At 40.2% G+C, this 17,130-nt stretch overlaps 1 protein-coding gene across 1 annotated transcript in view; it reads left to right on the top strand.

The window, feature by feature from the left end:
- Window positions 1-47: 47 nt before the first annotated feature.
- The window catches only part of LOC120574286 (myocardin-related transcription factor A-like), a 36,743-nt gene continuing 19,660 nt past the window's right edge, over window positions 48-17,130 (top strand). Inside the window, 3 exon segments of the mRNA XM_039824586.1 lie at window positions 48-292; window positions 2,313-2,488; window positions 15,545-15,610. Coding sequence (XP_039680520.1) covers window positions 2,350-2,488; window positions 15,545-15,610 — 205 coding nt within the window. The 5' untranslated portion in view covers window positions 48-292; window positions 2,313-2,349.

Genomic DNA, 17,130 nt, shown 5'->3' on the forward strand with positions numbered 1-17,130 from the left:
GCGAGGAAGTGTTCATGAATCTGCGTATGTCAATGGCGTAGGTAGGTAGAGACACAATACCGGAGGTTAAGCGGCGTTCCTTTCAAAACAATTGTATGGATTATTTCCAATAAGAGTTGTATTTTGAAAGTGTTAACAGGAACTTATAGTTCTCTTATCGTTTACTTCACCATGTGTATCGCACAAACTTGTCAACTTCCCCGGACTAGCCAAAAACTCTGCTAGTTCTTTGGTTGTATCCGTGTAATAGCCAATAACATGGACGTCATACATGAACAAAGGTAGTACTCAGGTACGTATTTACAACAGAGCTGACTGCAATGCATGCTGCGTAATGCCCTTAGCACATGTAAATGCTCTTCTTGTGTGCGGAGCTGCTTTCAAGTAGACTGTCAAACCAATATTGACAGCTGCTGCTGGACCTCGTTTAGTTTTTTAATTTAATTTATTTATTTTAATTTTATTTTGGGCTCGAAGACTTAATTGTCATTGATAGTTTAGGCTCAATGGCCTCACTATCCTTTGTAAAGATGGTTGTTAGGTTTCAGTCACACTGGATCAGTCGGTCCCGGCTATTTGCCGCAGGGTTGTACGGTGGTGGGAGGGTCACTATCGCCCATTTGTGTAATGTCCTGTTGTGTTTGTATCACACAAGTAACTTTATATATTCTTTTCTATACAGCATATTATTGCGATATTTTCCGTTGCAATACTGTATCAATACACACACGCCAAGTATGGATCTATTATTATACAGTATGTGTGTTGGTCAGTCTGTCTGCTTGACAATCCCGTTTTGCGACAACAAAATTGAAGGGAGATGAACAAACAGAGAAATTTATCTTTTTAGATAAAACAGACGTTGACAAAGTTAGACATAGTTTGAAATTGGGAACAATTTGAAGTTGGAAAAAAAAGTTAAGAAATTGCAATATATCGCAGAATATTGCAATATGTTTAAAATTGCAAAAATATCGTATTGTGACATAAGTATCATGATATCGTATCGTGAGGCCTCTGGTGATTCCCACCCCTAGACTATACCATAGACTATAGTATATATAATAATACTATTTTCTCTCCAGCTCTACCTAGGTCTAACTCCACCTCTGGTTTGGCATAGAAATATTGGATATCTTGGAAAGGAGTTAGGTCTGATATTTAATCAGGTTATTATATTTAATACAGTCTAAACTTTGTTCAGTAAAAAGGATCTGTACTCAATGTTGTCCGATACACACTGTTTTATTTTATAGAGTATTAAAAGAGCTCACCTGAAAATATGGGCTGCAAACGATAGTAGTTAAAATGTAATTTGAGGCCTCTCAGACTTTTTCTTTTGTTTGTTTGTGTGTGTGTGTGTGTGTGTGTGTGTATGTGTGTGTGTGTATATGTGTGTGTGTAATTGGCCTCAGGGGTTGCCTTTCTTCTCTAATTAGCCAGAGGCTGATTTAGTAATGTGTTTTCACTGAGAACGTTGGTTTTTACACAGCAGCTCATTGGCTCCACTGTTACAGCAACTCTCCCAGTTCATGGTGAGTAGGGCTGCATCTTTCAAAGCTTACCTGTACCGCTGCCAATACCGTGACTTTGATACCAGTTCTTAAACAATACTCTTTTTGATACCAGTTTTAATAAATCCATTTTGACAAAAAGAAATTACATTGAACATTACGACACAAATCTTTTAAATTAATTTTTCAGCTCCTACTACGTGATCCCCGTCTCGTAACGTAGAGTTTTTCCTGCGTGCCTCTACGACGTGTAACGAAGAGACAGCCAATCACCAGCATTATTAGATCTTGATAGAAGCATGCTGCATGCTTATTGGCTCACTGACTCTGATGAGATTTACTACTTGGGTATTGAAATTGGGTATTGAATGACAAGGCAATTTTCGATACTCAATACTTTAGAAGTAATTCGTTCGGTACCTAAAAAGTATTGAATTCAGTACCCAGCTCTAATGGTGAGTTGCCACAACAACAGAGTGGGTGCCCCATTATCAACCCTGGGTATCGGTTACCTCTGTTATGTCTTCACTGTTAAATACAGGCTCATTTAACTGGAAATGAGTCATTTACACAGAGAGAGAGAGAGAGAGAGAGTTGGAGGGAAAGACTGAAGGTGTTGTTTATGATGGGTAGAACAGGGAGTATGGAAGGAAGGAAAAAAGTGGATACAGAGAGAGAGCATATCATTTAAAGAGCTAGCACTAGCACAGTATTTGTGGGTGTTGGTGGTTCATGTGGCTCTAAAACTTAGTTTTTCACCATTCCAAGTGTGCATTCATGTGCTTCTTCACTTCCTAGGTCTGTCTACCAGCATCACTCTGAATACCTAGTAACCATGGAGACCAAGTTGGGAGAGAGATCAAATGCAGGTGCCTTCATCCCCAGCCCTCAGAGTGAAGCTGTGGCCAATGAGCTGCAAGAGTTGTCCCTGCAGCCTGCCCCCAACCTGCTGCCAGTCAGAGAGAGGAAGGATGGTAAGTGGCAGTTTTTACAATCAAAATGAAGCTGCTTTTTCTTATGCAATGACATGTTTGGGAAACGTGTCCATCAAGTGGCTTTAAGGGACACACACATTGTGAAATGACTAAAACAGAGGAGCAGAAACCCCTTAAAATATACTCTGATGCATGGTCCTATTTGATTACATTTTAACATGATTGGGGGCTATTTTCTTTTGTTTTGTTTAAACATGCAAAAGAGCAAATGTTCCCAGACAGAGTTTGAGGTGTTTGTGTGCCATGGTTTTTCCAGCATCTGTAGAGCTGCTAGCTGCTGCCAGAGTTTACATTTCAGACATAATAGGTCTCCCTTCCCCTTACTTCATTATAAACATCAAGTGCTGTCTTCCAAATGCACAAACACTCTCAGCGGTGAGCTCCGTTTGCAGTGTTCAGACTGTAGCGGACTCTCTCGGTGATCAGCATCAGTATTAAATTGAGACAGTTTCATGACCGGTTAAAAACGTCTCGTAGTCACGTTAAATAGTAGTCCAATTCGGTGTTTTGGTACAGTTGTGTAGGCCTACGGGTGTACACATGACCCCGAACAAGCGGCGTCGTTCCGCACTGTCTCTCTGCTGTGCCCCCTTCATGTAGTGTCACTTTTTCACCAAACTCTGCAATTTATCCGCGGTTCACATGTATGCATGAACTGTGGTGGTCCGTAACACTGTAGGCGCAACATTACTGATCATTATAATGTAGTAAACATTACACTTCATAACGTTTTGTATCCATAACATGATTGTATTATTGTACAAATTAGCAGTAAAACCAGTAGCCTATGTAAGTCGGTCCTACATTTTTCAACTTGGGAGCATAACATGCTCAGTGGGGGGGGGGGAAAGTGACCATAAGCCCTGTTCATAGGCCTTCTGATTAAACAACTAGACTTTGGGGTCAAGTGTAGTCTATCCGGGCCCATGTCCAGGATGTGGAAGCCCCCTTACTGGAATACTGAATATAATGATATTCCATTATATTTTGTATTGTTACCTGCCACCAGAACATTCTAGCCGTTTTTACAATAAACTGGTGCCTAAAAATGTATCAGAATGCAGGAATTGAAGTCTTTTACGCTCAAAATTTCTTAGAGGAGGACCCCCAGACCCCCCCCCCCTGCTTAATGTGTCCTCCCCAAAGGCCCATTCTGAGCCAGGAAAACCCCTGCTTGTGTGTCTGTGAGTATACAGTACATACACTGCTTATTAGAGGAGGGTCTTAAAGGTACACTTCATAGGATGATACTTTTTCTGTCTGCTTCAGCTGTGTTTCTGAGGCAGTCTGTGGAGACCATTCTTGATTTTGAAACTGGCTTAAGATATAAGGGCTGAGGCCCATTTGCCCCTGTGTATTAAAGGTACCTTGTGTCTTTGCCACTAGTAATGCTATGGAGAATGTTTTAGTGTGGCTCCCTGTTTTCTTATGTGCACAAGGACGCACATTTAAATATTTTTTTGCAAGCTATAGCTGCAACTTCTAGCTTAAGCTAGCAGAAAGAACTGGAGTTGTGTGGGTGTATATACATACATACATACATACATACATACATACATACATACATACATACAGTACAGTACATACAGTACAGGCCAAAAGTTTGGACACACCTTCTCATTCAATGTGTTTCTTTATTTTCATGACTATTTACATTGTAGATTCTCACTGAAGGCATCAAAACTATGAATGAACACATATGGAATTATGTACTTAACAAAAAAGTGTGAAATAACTGAAAACATGTCTTATATTTAGAATTCTTCAAAGTAGCCACCCTTTGCTTTTTTTATTAATAAGGGAAAAATTCCACTAATTAACCCTGACAAAGCACACCTGTGAAGTGAAAACCATTTCAGGTGACTACCTCATGAAGCTCATTGAGAGAACACCAAGGGTTTGCAGAGTTATAAAAAAAAGCAAAGGGTGGCTACTTTGAGGAATCTAAAATATAAGACATGTTTTCAGTTATTTCACACTTTTTTTGTTAAGTACATAATTCCATATGTGTTCATTCATAGTTTTGATGCCTTCAGTGAGAATCTACAATGTAAATAGTCATGAAAATAAAGAAACACATTGAATGAGAAGGTGTGTCCAAACTTTTGGCCTGTACATTGTAGATTTTATGTGCAGCAGAGATACAGATAGAACAATGCCATCAAAACATATTGGGAATATTTGAATGCTTTTTTGCTTCTGTACACAAATACTTGTGTTTTTCTATAAAAGTATCTTTCTGTATGCGTAACATCAGTGAGCCTTCCACGTGTAGATTATTTAAACTACTTTCATAAACACTGCCAGGTTTCACTTATTTCTTTTAATTTATAAAAGAATAACCCCATGTTGGGTGAATATGAAGAGTAAGACACAGGGATTTTCATAATATTTATAGCAGTATTATTTTTGCTTTGGAAGTTTTTAGCATGACTATTTGACCAATTAAAGTAAACTCTGGAGCAGAAACAATAACATTGAATTTACACAGAGAGCTCTGGATAATTCATAATAAAAAGACAAAGGACACGGTGCCTTAAATGTTAACCATTTTCCACTGAATGGCTAAATGTTCCTCTCTTTCTTCTTTTCTTTTTCCCAGAAAGACACAGCACAGTGATCTTATGTTTTTCTTTAGTGTTTCAGTAGTGCAATATGAATATATCTGCCACAGAAAGTTAACAGCTGACATTAATCTAATACATATGGGCAAAGGCCTGTACCAGTTAGACTGGTGCATGTCTCCACCTTCTGGCCAGTACAAGTACTACAACCAGTATTTGTTTTGTAAGAAAAAACATTTTAATTCATGGTTCATGAATATAATACCATCTGATGGACTCAAATTTAGATTTAATCCCCTTAAAATCCTGTTGATCAGCCCTGAATAACCCTTCTGTATGTGGCAATGTGTGTCTTTGAGTGCAACCTTAGCCTCAGTGTGTGCACAGATAATTTGTAGTGAAGAAATGATATTGGCTGAGGAAATGGGGCAACTGTGGCGGCAGGAGTATTCAGGCGACTGCAAAATGGAATACAAAAGTCAAAGGAAGAGTTCATCCGTGAGTTTGAGGAGGTTGCATGTAGCAAACTAAGCCACAGAGGCTCAGTGAACAATTACAAAGAATGTGCTCATGGAAATTCAATGTTGAAGAAAAGATGGAAAACAACTCTGTGAACTTTGGGTTTTTGGACCCATAGTGCAATTTATGGCCCCGCTCATACAGACATTTATGCTGCATTCACAGGCCCTTCAGATGGTCCCAGCTCCTGAGTTGGGAAGTCATTCTTCCAACTTCGGTGTGTTCATGAGCTTTAAATCGTAATCTGGAGGGGAAAAAAAAACATAGAAGCTACAAAGAAGATATGTTCTATGATACTGCTCAGAGCAATTGATTGCTATAAAGCAGTTGTAGAAATATTCAAGTACTTGTATAGATATAAAAGGAAATACCCCATTCACCTCCACAGGACCTCAGAAACCCTACCTCTCCAAACTGTCACATTTAGATCTTTTTTCTGTGTATTAAAGGAACACGCCGACTTATTGGGAATTTAGCTTATTCACCGTAACCCCCAAAGTAAGACAAATCGATACATACCCTTCTCATCTACGCGTTGTGGGTCGTGCGTTCGATCGGCTCCAGCATTAGCTTAGCCCAGCACAGATCCTGCAGGTAACTGGTTCCAACTAGCCTACTGTCTCGAATTGTAGAAAGGTGACAAGTACGCCAACATGTTCCTGTTTACATGTTGTGATTTGTAAAGTCACATTGTGTACAAAAAACAACGTAACATGAGACACAGCCATCTTCTAACAGTAAACAAACTGGGAACTATATTCTCAGACAGGCTTGCTGCGAGCATATCACTCCGCCCAAGTACTATATTCTTCCGCCTGAGAATATAGTTCCCGGTTTGTTTACGGTTAGTCTCATGTTACGTTGTTTTTTGTACACGCTGTGACTCTACAAATCACAACATGTAAATAGGAACATGTTGGCGTTATTTTGTCACTTATTCAGAGCAGTAGGATTACTGGAACCATTCACCTGCCTGTTCTGTGATGGGCTATGCCGCTGGATCCGTCAGACAGCCTTACAGCACACACAGAGATGAGAAGGGTATGTATCGACTTGTCTAACTCTGGGGGTTACGGTGAATTAGCTAAATTCCCAATAAGTCGGCCTGTTCCTTTAAAGGTGCCCTGCCACACGTTTTTCATTACTTTGTGGTAATGTCTGAAGTTCTACCATGGACTCTGTAACATTTTTTTGTGGAAAAAATGCCTTGGTTACCTTGTTTCAAGCCATTCTAGCGTGGTATAGAAAGCCTACAGGAAGACTCAACTCGATTTCTGCCAGTTCTCATTAATATTGAGATTCAGATTCAGATTCACTTTATTAGCCATTTGCATTGTAACCCACATTGGAAAAAATGTGCAAGAAGCTCAAAGTGCAAGGTCAACACATAAGAGAACACAACATAAAAACAGACAAACAAAGCCACATAAAACCTCAATATTAAAATACTGTACAATAAAAATCCATACATAAATTTAAAGTGCCTAGTTTAAGGTGCTTTGTTTAAAGTAATCATACCTTGTGGAAAGAAACTGTTTAAATGGAGAAAAATGTAGAATCAGAACGATACCTTCTCCCTGGGGAAGCATCTGAAATGAAACCCCCCTTTCTTTAACAGGCAAAAAGCAGTTGCAAAGCTTAGATTAAAAGAGTTATATATGTGAACTCCATTAGCGGTAAAGTGCAGCCAATAATTCTGCTGGCTGAGCGAACCACTTTATTCAAAGCCTTCTTCTCTTTCAGAGTGAGATTACCAAACCACACAGTAATACAACTGGTTAGGACACGCTCAATTACACAATAGTAAAAGTTCATTTCATATTCAACAAGCTAAGCTGTTTGAATCTGATTGGCTAACAGCTAGCCAATGAGAGCCTGGTTGTCAGAATCCTTTACCCAGCCCAACTGGGCGAGCTCATGAATAGTAATGAGCTCAGGCAATATGATGTCAGACTGACCAGCTTTTGGAATTGGCCTGATTTCTCCGCTTATTTCTGTTCAGTGGCTAGAGCTGACAGAGGAGGTAGCAGTTCATTTTCACATTCACAACATAACACAAACACATATGGACCTAACATATTTTAAAAAATGCAAGTAAAAACGGTTTTGTATGGCAGGGCACCTTTTAATAAACAGCGATTAACATCTTCCTCCACTGACGGAGCAGGATCAGATCTGTGTGTGGGAGAGAAAGGTAGGCAGAGAGAGATGGAGATTTACAGTCCTCTTGGAGCCCTGTTGGCTTTTATCTCAGCATTTATGACTGATACGAGCACACACTTTAGAGACCTAACTGAGTCCGATTCAAACAAAGATGTGCAGACACATCTTTAGATACTTTTACTTACATAAATTATCAAGATATTTTAGTCAGAGTAACACATTTTTATACATACATATAGATACACTCTTTCTGACAATAAACACACACCTACACACATGCACACAAACACCCAGCAAAGTGGGATAATCCTTGCCAGCGTTTTGGCTGGGGCCTTATCTGAAGTAGTGGCGGATCACAGTCCTGATTAATTTCCCCCTCTTGTCAGACTGAGGAGTTCTTTGCCTGGGGACACCACATCTTGCAGATTAACACCCTCTGATACAAAAAACGCACCCGCAGACACGTCATCCTGCATATGTTTTACGGTGCACACCAATACGCAGCCTGTTATTTGTGTGCATGAGATCACTTAAACAGTCCTTCTTTATGCCTGCAATCATTTCTTTGTTTTTGAAGCACTGTCACCGCTACCTAATTTCTTTCATCAACATAATGTGAACATGACCGTCGGTTCATTGTAATGCTAACCGACAGATGAGTTTTTTTCACCTTGAAAGGGCCCTCTCTCACCTTTTTTAATGTCATGTCATATTATCTGATGTCACCCGGGACAGAGACTTAATAATGGAGATGAATGGAACTGTCAATGGACGGGGACAGGTGTTTTATACTGAGAAGGAGAGGAGAAGCTGAACGAGGGAGATAAAGGGAGTTTAAAGGCATGCAGGCGGGTATACACTTTATTGACAAAACAGATCATCTGCTAGTTAGATCATGGATGCAGATATACATTTTGTTTTTCTCTTTTTTTTCCAAGTCTTTCCAAACCACAATGGCTAAATGTCAAAGTGACTTGTAGTCTTCTAATGTTCTAAGATGCTGGCTTCAAAGTAAAGGCTTTCTCCTTTCTTTATACTTACAGTATGGGTGTATTTGCTTGATTGACTGTTTGTACTAGCATTTTCAGATTTTCTGGCTGTCATCGCCTGTCGCAAACAAGTGTTTTTTTGGTAATAAAATGGGAGATTTTAGAAGTTAAGATTCAATATATGTATATAAAAACATTCACTTTCTTTGTTAATGAGCATGCATACTGTACTTGGGCCTAATCAAAGCTGGCGCTGTGCTACTTACTAGACTATGCAGCCTGTTGACCCCGATTTTCTTTTACATTTGCTAGACAATATAAAGAACACAGTTATGTAAAAGTGGACTTTAAAGTGCCCATATTATGAAACAATCACTTTTTCCGGGATTTGGGGTGTTCTTTTGTGTCTGTTGCTTCGACAAACTGTTTGAATCACGTGAATGAATTACTTTTGGGACACTCTGTAGCTAAAAGAGAGACCAGGTGAAAAGAGGATCTGCAGCAGTGAGAGAGAGCTGTGCAGTACAACAAAAATATGGTGTTTTTTGAAAATTAAACCATGTAAACCTATTCTGGTACAACCTTAAAATACAGTTATGAACCTGAAAATGAGCATAATATTGGCGCTTTCAAGCAGTGGTTTTACTTTCACCAGCTGTGATGCTCTATGTTTTTGTGTAAAAAGAAAAAAAATCTTTTTTGCTAACATCAACACGAGGAGCTTGTTTAGAAGACCTGTTGTGTCACTGCTGATTGCTAGCATGGTAATCTGTCTGCATTTCAGATGGTCTGACAATTTTTGGTGCTGCTGCTAATGTGTTCCCTGCCGTGCTAAACTGTACTGGACAAGCTCCTGAGTTTGGCTACACTTCTCCAGACATGGTTAGCAGGAAACGGCAAATACAAAGGTCAGACAGGTGGGCAGAAAGACAAAAAAGTGGAAACAGGTGTTGTTGTGTTTGTGTATCTGTGTGTCAGGATTTTAGGCCTCAAGGCATGGCGGCAGAGAGGGGCTCACACAGGTGCATATCATTGACACCACACTGAGCTTAGACCAGAAGTGCTAAGTGAGAGGAATTTGGCGAGTAGGAAAGGGGCTCTGCTCAGAACGTGTGTGTGTGTGTGTGTGTGTGTGTGTTGTGTGTGTGTGTGTGTGTGTGTGTGTGTGTGTGTGTGTGTGTGTGTGTGTGTGTGTGTGTCGTGTGTCGGGCGCGCCTGTTGGTGTCTGTCAGCAGATGAATGACTTATTACAACAACAGCTGGGACAGACTGCTTGATCACAGCTTCACCGACATTTGACACACGCACAGGCACACACGCGTCTTAGTCAGTCCTGTAGCTGCAAATACAGCAGAAGCTCTTCTAAAGCTGTGCAGTAGCTCTGATACAGTAGCTTTGTATTTATTCATGCTTTATTAATTTCAACGCTGTGCTACATTTAAGGAGGACTTTGTTGTAGAGGACACTGCCAAAGCTTTCATTGAATCTGATCAAGGAGCTATTTCAAAAGACCTTTTGATGAGGAGGAGAAATCTCTTTTCATAGTCTTTGATTCCAGAAATTTGCGGATGTACAGACTTGTGACCGCTGCATAAATCCAACACCTGCACTCAGCTGTAGCCCACTTTGCTTCTTGTTCTGAGTCTCATTCAGAATAAGTTCCTAGTTTAATCGCCATGCTGGAACAACTATCCTGTGTCCGCATCGACCCTGCCCCTCTCAGACCTCCGCCAATCAGCAGGAATATGGATGAGAGAGCCCTACGGTTTGAGATAGAGCGCCAGGCCTGTCAGAGTATCAGAAAAGGTGGGCTACCTGTTGTGTGTCATGCTTTATTTATTTATTAGGAATTTGCAACACAAGCAGTGCTTTTAAAATGTATGTAGCTTGTTGGGTGGGTGAATGCTGTGTTGACTGTTTTAACCTCCGAGTGTTATCCAGGTTTATCTTCTGGGCTCAAGTGTTAAGTGAATCAAATACTCAAGTACACCACACGTGGCGGGGTTACAGTTGGGGCCCAGCCAGCCCGGGCACAGCACACTTTGCCTTGAGCACATGAACTCAGGAACCTGTTCATGGGCCTAGGACCAAAGTAGCTGCACTGAGAGCAGTTTGGACCGATTTAGGAAAGGGCAAACTCCAGAAGACTTCCAGAGAAGTCTAAGTGTAATGACATAGATTCAACCATACCCCTAAAAATAAGATATAGAATAAGGTTATTTTTTTCTCTCTTTTTTAAAATGACATTGTGGTTGCTTGTGGTTGTTTAGATATGTGAAAGTTACAGTATAGTGCACCAGGTCCTTTTTAAATAGGATTCTGATTGTTACAGATGTATGTATTGCACAGTATGATTTTCTGTGGACCGGCTAGGCATAATTTTAAAGCGAGAGAAATTGAGTTTTGGTACATTTAGTCAGAATAATGAGATAAATTGACAGAATTTTAACCCAGGTAAGGTGAGACTTATTATTGCTATAAGTGATCAAACTCTCCTGAACTGTCTCTCTCCTCTGGGCAATTTACAGTAATGTTCCTTTTAATTGAGCTGGCTTTCCAAGGCAATTGGGTTTCAAGCGGTTACAACATGGACACAAATTAAGTAAAACTAAGTGAGGGGCAATAAAGCGAGGGAGGAAAACAAAACGGAGATACAGTAGTATGAAATATAGTTGACCGAAACACTGGTAAACATTGCAGTACAGAAACAGGCAGCTAAGGAAGTGCATTTAACTTGTATAGCTTAGTAATGATTTTAACAATGGGATCATGTGCAAATAAAAATGAAAATTTAGTAAATCCATACGTGTCAGAAAATATTTAACAAATTCCAGCCAATCGAAATGCGCTTAAAGTCCACTTGAGGCCGTGTTTTGAAAGATTACAGTTGTAGTAGTTGCACGTGTCTACAATATTTCCTCATGATTAGACAGCTGTCATGAGGTAGATTTTTTTTTTTTTTGTTGAGAAAAGTGCCTGCAGTTTTGCCAAAGATCATTTAGAAAATCCCTGTTTCAAGTTGCTTTGAAATCTCACAAATGCCAATCGAGTATTGGCATTAGCCTAATTGTATATGTGAGTTCAGAGTTTACATACTTTTCAATCGAAGATCCCTTGCCTGCGTTACACTGTTGTTGAGTGAAGGTACACTTGCTGTATGTAGTGGCATTTGAGCAATGAGCACACTTTCCCAGAATAGATTCTGCATCAGCACATTGCATCACTTGCCTGTCATCTCTTGGCACAAATTGTCGGCCTCGAAAACGTGTGCGCATGTTTGTGTTTCATGATTGTGTATGTACAGTATATTCAACCGTAAGCTGAGGTATTTAACTGTGCGTGTTTATTTCTCCATGTTAAATATGCACTCCCGTGTATGCTCGCAAATGTTTTGCATGTTTTGTTAGTCCGGCCATGTTTGCCTACAGGCTCTAGTTAAATCCTCCCCCCTGCCAAAGGCAGAAACTGCACCATCCTGCGTCAGCCACATTTTCATCACGGAAATCAAAGGAAGATGACTGTTTATTATTTCAGGCTACTGTAGGACACACAGAGGGCCACAGCGGCAGAGCCTGCTCTCATTATTGCCAACCAGTTCTGAAACGTGAGAACACACAGATCTTTTCTGTCTTCTACTGTGTAGAAAAAGTGACATTTAAAAAACAAGAATGTAGAAGCTACTCTATGTAGACTTGTGATAACTGAAAAAGAGGAACAACAGGGGCAGATTCATGAGAAAGATAAGCACTCTTCACCTGTTGCTTGAGTATGTGAGATTTAAGGGGCATGTCGTGGGGAACTAATGACATAGCAGGCTAGTTTTTTTTTTTAGTTGACTTGACAGAGACGAACAGAAAAGAATGTTTCGGTATCTGAGGGTTAATGTCGCTTTGCGTAGAGATGGAAATAGGACCGGGGATGTGGACCAGAGGATGAAAGAAGTAGATGAAAGGTTCAAGCGAATGAGTTTGGGATACAGTTTCAGGCAGGTTCTGGGCAAAATAATAGTGCCAGTCCTCGGCACAGTGCACAGTGCATTCATATTATAATCGGTTTAATGTAATCCCAACCAGTTGGGACACTTGTAGTGACAAACCCACATAATTATAACCCGACCCTGCAGCTCCCTTCAGCTACAGAGCTTTAAATCGTCTTTCAGCTCATTGTTTTGGTTTTCCTGCCCCCAACTTTACTACTTTTAGTTCACGCTAGCTGCTTTCATTATTGTTTTTAACGCCAGCAGGCAGCTGTTTCCATCAAGAAAGCTCTGGAAAAACCTGATGTACGCTTTATGTCCAGCACCAAACAGCAGACACATTTAGTGACTGAACACTAAACATAGCAGCTTAAGAGCCAGATACCGCTAGGGCTGGGCGATATGGAGATAATCAAATATCACGATATTTTTGACCAACTAAGTGGGTAAAGGCAAATAATAGAACAGTTACAACAGTCTGGTAAGTTTAGAAAATGACATCACTTTACTGTAATGCAGCCTTTAAAACCAGGAAAACACAACACTCATGCCATATTACGATATCCAAAATCTAAGACGATATCTAGTCTCATATCACGATATCGATATAATATCGATATATAGCCCAGCTCTAGATACCGCTCATCCAAAAAGCACTACTCATGCTATGACATAGTTGCGTCCCCTAGCAATGCTAGAGTATACGCATCATTTGTTAACAGCTAGCTATTTGGGACCAGGCTATTTCCAGGAACAAAAGCATTCATTCAGAAAGTTACATCGTTGAGTCTTGTAATGCGATGGTGAGCGAGCTGTACCCAGCATGCCGTTTGGTGGTGTAACAGTTTAAAGGTGTCCCCTCTCAACACACTACACAATGTGTAGTAACGCACCACTAATGAATATTTCCTGTAGATCTCAAGAGGTCACACTCAACACTGCACTTCCTTATGTCCTCACAAAGTCTGTACATCCGCCAACAGTTTTTTAAAATTTTTTGCTGTATGTTAGGGCTGTCAAAATTGGCCCAAAATTACATTTGAATATTCTGTTTAAAAAAATACATTGGTGTGAATATAGTCGAAGATTTCTTTGTGCGCATTACGTCGATAAGAGCGCAAACCAATACAACGGGAGACGTAACTACTTGTATAGGTATATTTATTTCAACATAAACATGAATAAACTAATAAAATAATGTCCTATGTAACGTAAAACTTAATTTAAACACCGTAGACCTCTCAGATTGTTTCTCTGGAGAGTGCAGGATGCAGGCCATGACCACGGACGACAATCGCATATCTGGTTGGTCATTTGGTTATAAACAACAGAGTCTCTTGCCCTTCCTTGAGTGTGTCTGGCGATTTCGGCGTCGGCCCTTACCGGCTGAAGTTCCCGAATCTCGTCCTCTCCCCAGTTGAACATTTTCGGTGGCATCTTTGTGGCATATTAGTTTGTTGGTTTTATGAACTGAACCTGACTGCTGATCATGTGACCCCATGTGAGTTTCAGTCCATGGTGTAGGATCGCTGTGCTGGGGAAAGTTGAGCTATAGTTTGAATGCCATTGGGGTGATTGGCTTCAGCCCAGAAGAGGCAGCAGTAAATTTGGACTTTATGGATTTGTCCTTTCACATCATCTCTGATTAGAATGATGCAGCAATGAGGGTTTTTGTTCACACTACGGGAGACTTTGTCCCCTACATCAGAGGAGAGAGAGAATTGTATCCTTAGGTGTAAATATTTATGAAATTAGGAACTGGTATGTATTTGAATAATAACACCATACAGTTTAAACTTTAGGCAAGCTCATGTGTTCTAAATACCTATCCTATTACTGGTTGGTACGACAACGTATAACCCTCTTTGCAGCACCTCAGCCACAGCTCTGCAGTGGAAAGGTGTGAGCTAAAATTGTCACTGCAGATGGTCAGGGTGTGGGTAAAAGAGCCCTCTAACAAAAATGTTTCCAGATGCTATATTTTGTTACACTTTCATGCTCATTTCATGACCCAGATATACAGCAGCCGCGGATCTGCATTTTGGAAGTACGGTCCTCAGACTTTTTGCTGACATGTTTTTTTTGTCTGTGAAAATGTGAGATTGGCTCAGACCGCGGTGAGTCAGAGCAAGTTTGAAAGCTTTTCTTAGCGTGTGAACATGAAGCCATGACCCCCAAACGCAAATACCAGTTAGCTTTTATTAATAGTGTTGAAAGTTGTCGTTATCTGAGCCCTCATGCACCTGAATAGACAAAAAATAACTGAAAATGATAAACATCTGGATGAATCAAGTTACATTGAACACATGCATGTAGATCTCTTTCCCTTATCGCTCTTTGACACACATTCTATGTCTCTGCGGTGATGAGTTGTCACACATCAGCAGCGAAGTGCATGTGTGCTGTCGTTTAATGAAATACTTGAAACAGGAAACTGTGCACGTGTGTGTTCATGTTTGTGTGTTTCCCTTCCCTCCGTAGTGTGTGATATAACTTTTGTACGTCTTCTCACAAGAGGACCACAGAGAAGTAGTTCTGATCAGCAGCTAACAGGGTAGATAAAAACCTCTGTGGAGCACCTTAGATGTCACCATTATTACTTACATTCATAACCAGAAAGCCTTCTTATTAAATGTTGTGTAAAGTGGTGTTGTTTTTTGACTTGCACCTAAATTATGAGTAATGTCACTGCCTTTGTGGCTTTCTGTGACCGGGAACTGACGTAGACGTGATGTGCCGTCGGTTTGATGCCGCTCTCTGTTCATTCTGCATCGACTGACTTTTGTTTCTTCTTCTTTTTGTCTGTCTCTATCTTGGCGTTCAGTTCTCCAGCTGAAGCTGCAACAGAGAAGGTCCAGGGTAGAGTTGATCAACCAGGGGATCATGCCGCGTAAGTAGACAGCAATGTATTTTAGAGAAAAATGTTGGTCCATGCTCTGAAAAAGTCATTGTTTCCATTTTGTTTAGTAGATTCAGACTATAAATTGTTCCATATGTCAGCCTTTCGTGGGATTTTAAAATCACCCCAACCATTCATACGTGGCTCATTCATTCATGGCTCATCCAAAATGTTCTCAATCAGTGGGATAATGAAATGGACAGAAGTCAGTAAACATTTCCATAACTCTGATGTAGTTTATGGTTAACGCGGATTACTTAATTTTTAAGATTATGTAATGCATCATGCAGCCCCAGCGTTGAACACCGTATAGAAAGAATATTATTGTATTTTTCAGGACGAGTTTCAAATTAAATTATAAAACAGGTAAAGTTGGCTTTTCAAACCTTTCACTACTACTATTTATTCGACTAAGCGATTAACCATTTTGTCTCTCAAATGTCACTAAATAGTAATAAATGCCTGTTATTTGTCACAGCCCAATGTGATGTATTCAAATAGCGTTTATCTGTGTTTTAAGCCCCCAACGTCTCCTCCCGGGCAGCGCTGCCTGGAGGGCACTAGGATTAGGCAATGGTTAGGTTTGGGTTAGGTGCCTTGAAGTCAACGGTCGCAGCGCTGCCTGGAAGGAGACGTTGGGGGCTTAAAACAAGTCTAATCCATAAGGCCATCCAGTTTACAGTGACAAATCCTGAAAAAATTGTGCTGAAAAAATGACCAAACAATAAGGTGATTATTGCAACAATTGCAGATTCATTTTCTGTTTTATTGTCCATCAAAGTGCGACATTTACTTTTTCTGCCTCACCAAAACAAAAGCAGCAAAATAAAAACCCTGAAACACTTAAGTATTAAGTAGACAAGTATAAATATCTAAAAAATATGAAATATCTAAAATAAAGCATAAAACCTTAAAACACAATATACTGCGGAGCAAATGCTGTGGCTCCGTTTTCTTTTCTGTCTGAATGAATCATTTCCAGTTTTAGCCCCATTAGCTGGATACACCCAGTTAATGAGGGTAAACTAAATATTAGAAGCACTTCTCAGTATAATGCAATACAATTCAACATTCTCAATAATAAAGTAGAATCGACCCCTCTGTATACAAAAACTCAACACGTACTCATCCTGAAGGTAGGATTCATTGCTGGGCTATTGTTCTACACTACATTAGTTTGAGCTAGGTGTACCTAACGAAAAAATGGGGCAACTGAGTGTCTATCCCTTTCATTCAACTGACTGTTTCATGCTGAGGTTTTTCATTCAGTCGCTGCCTGTGAGAGTCTGCCATGTCTCCTGTGTGTAGCCTCGCTTCTTGCTACACAGCAGTTCTCTGAAGTGATTTAGACTGTGGTTGAAACGGTGCCATCGTCTCCAGACAAATAGCACTTTCAGTCTTCAAAGAAAGGTGAATCAAGGTCATACTTCAACTGCCATCATGAACATCCGTTTACTGCTTTTTATCTGATCGAGAGATTTCCCCGTACGCCATCCAACTCCAAATGTTTA

Source organism: Perca fluviatilis, chromosome 15, assembly GCF_010015445.1.
Source record: "Perca fluviatilis chromosome 15, GENO_Pfluv_1.0, whole genome shotgun sequence".
Lineage (NCBI taxonomy): Eukaryota > Metazoa > Chordata > Actinopteri > Perciformes > Percidae > Perca > Perca fluviatilis.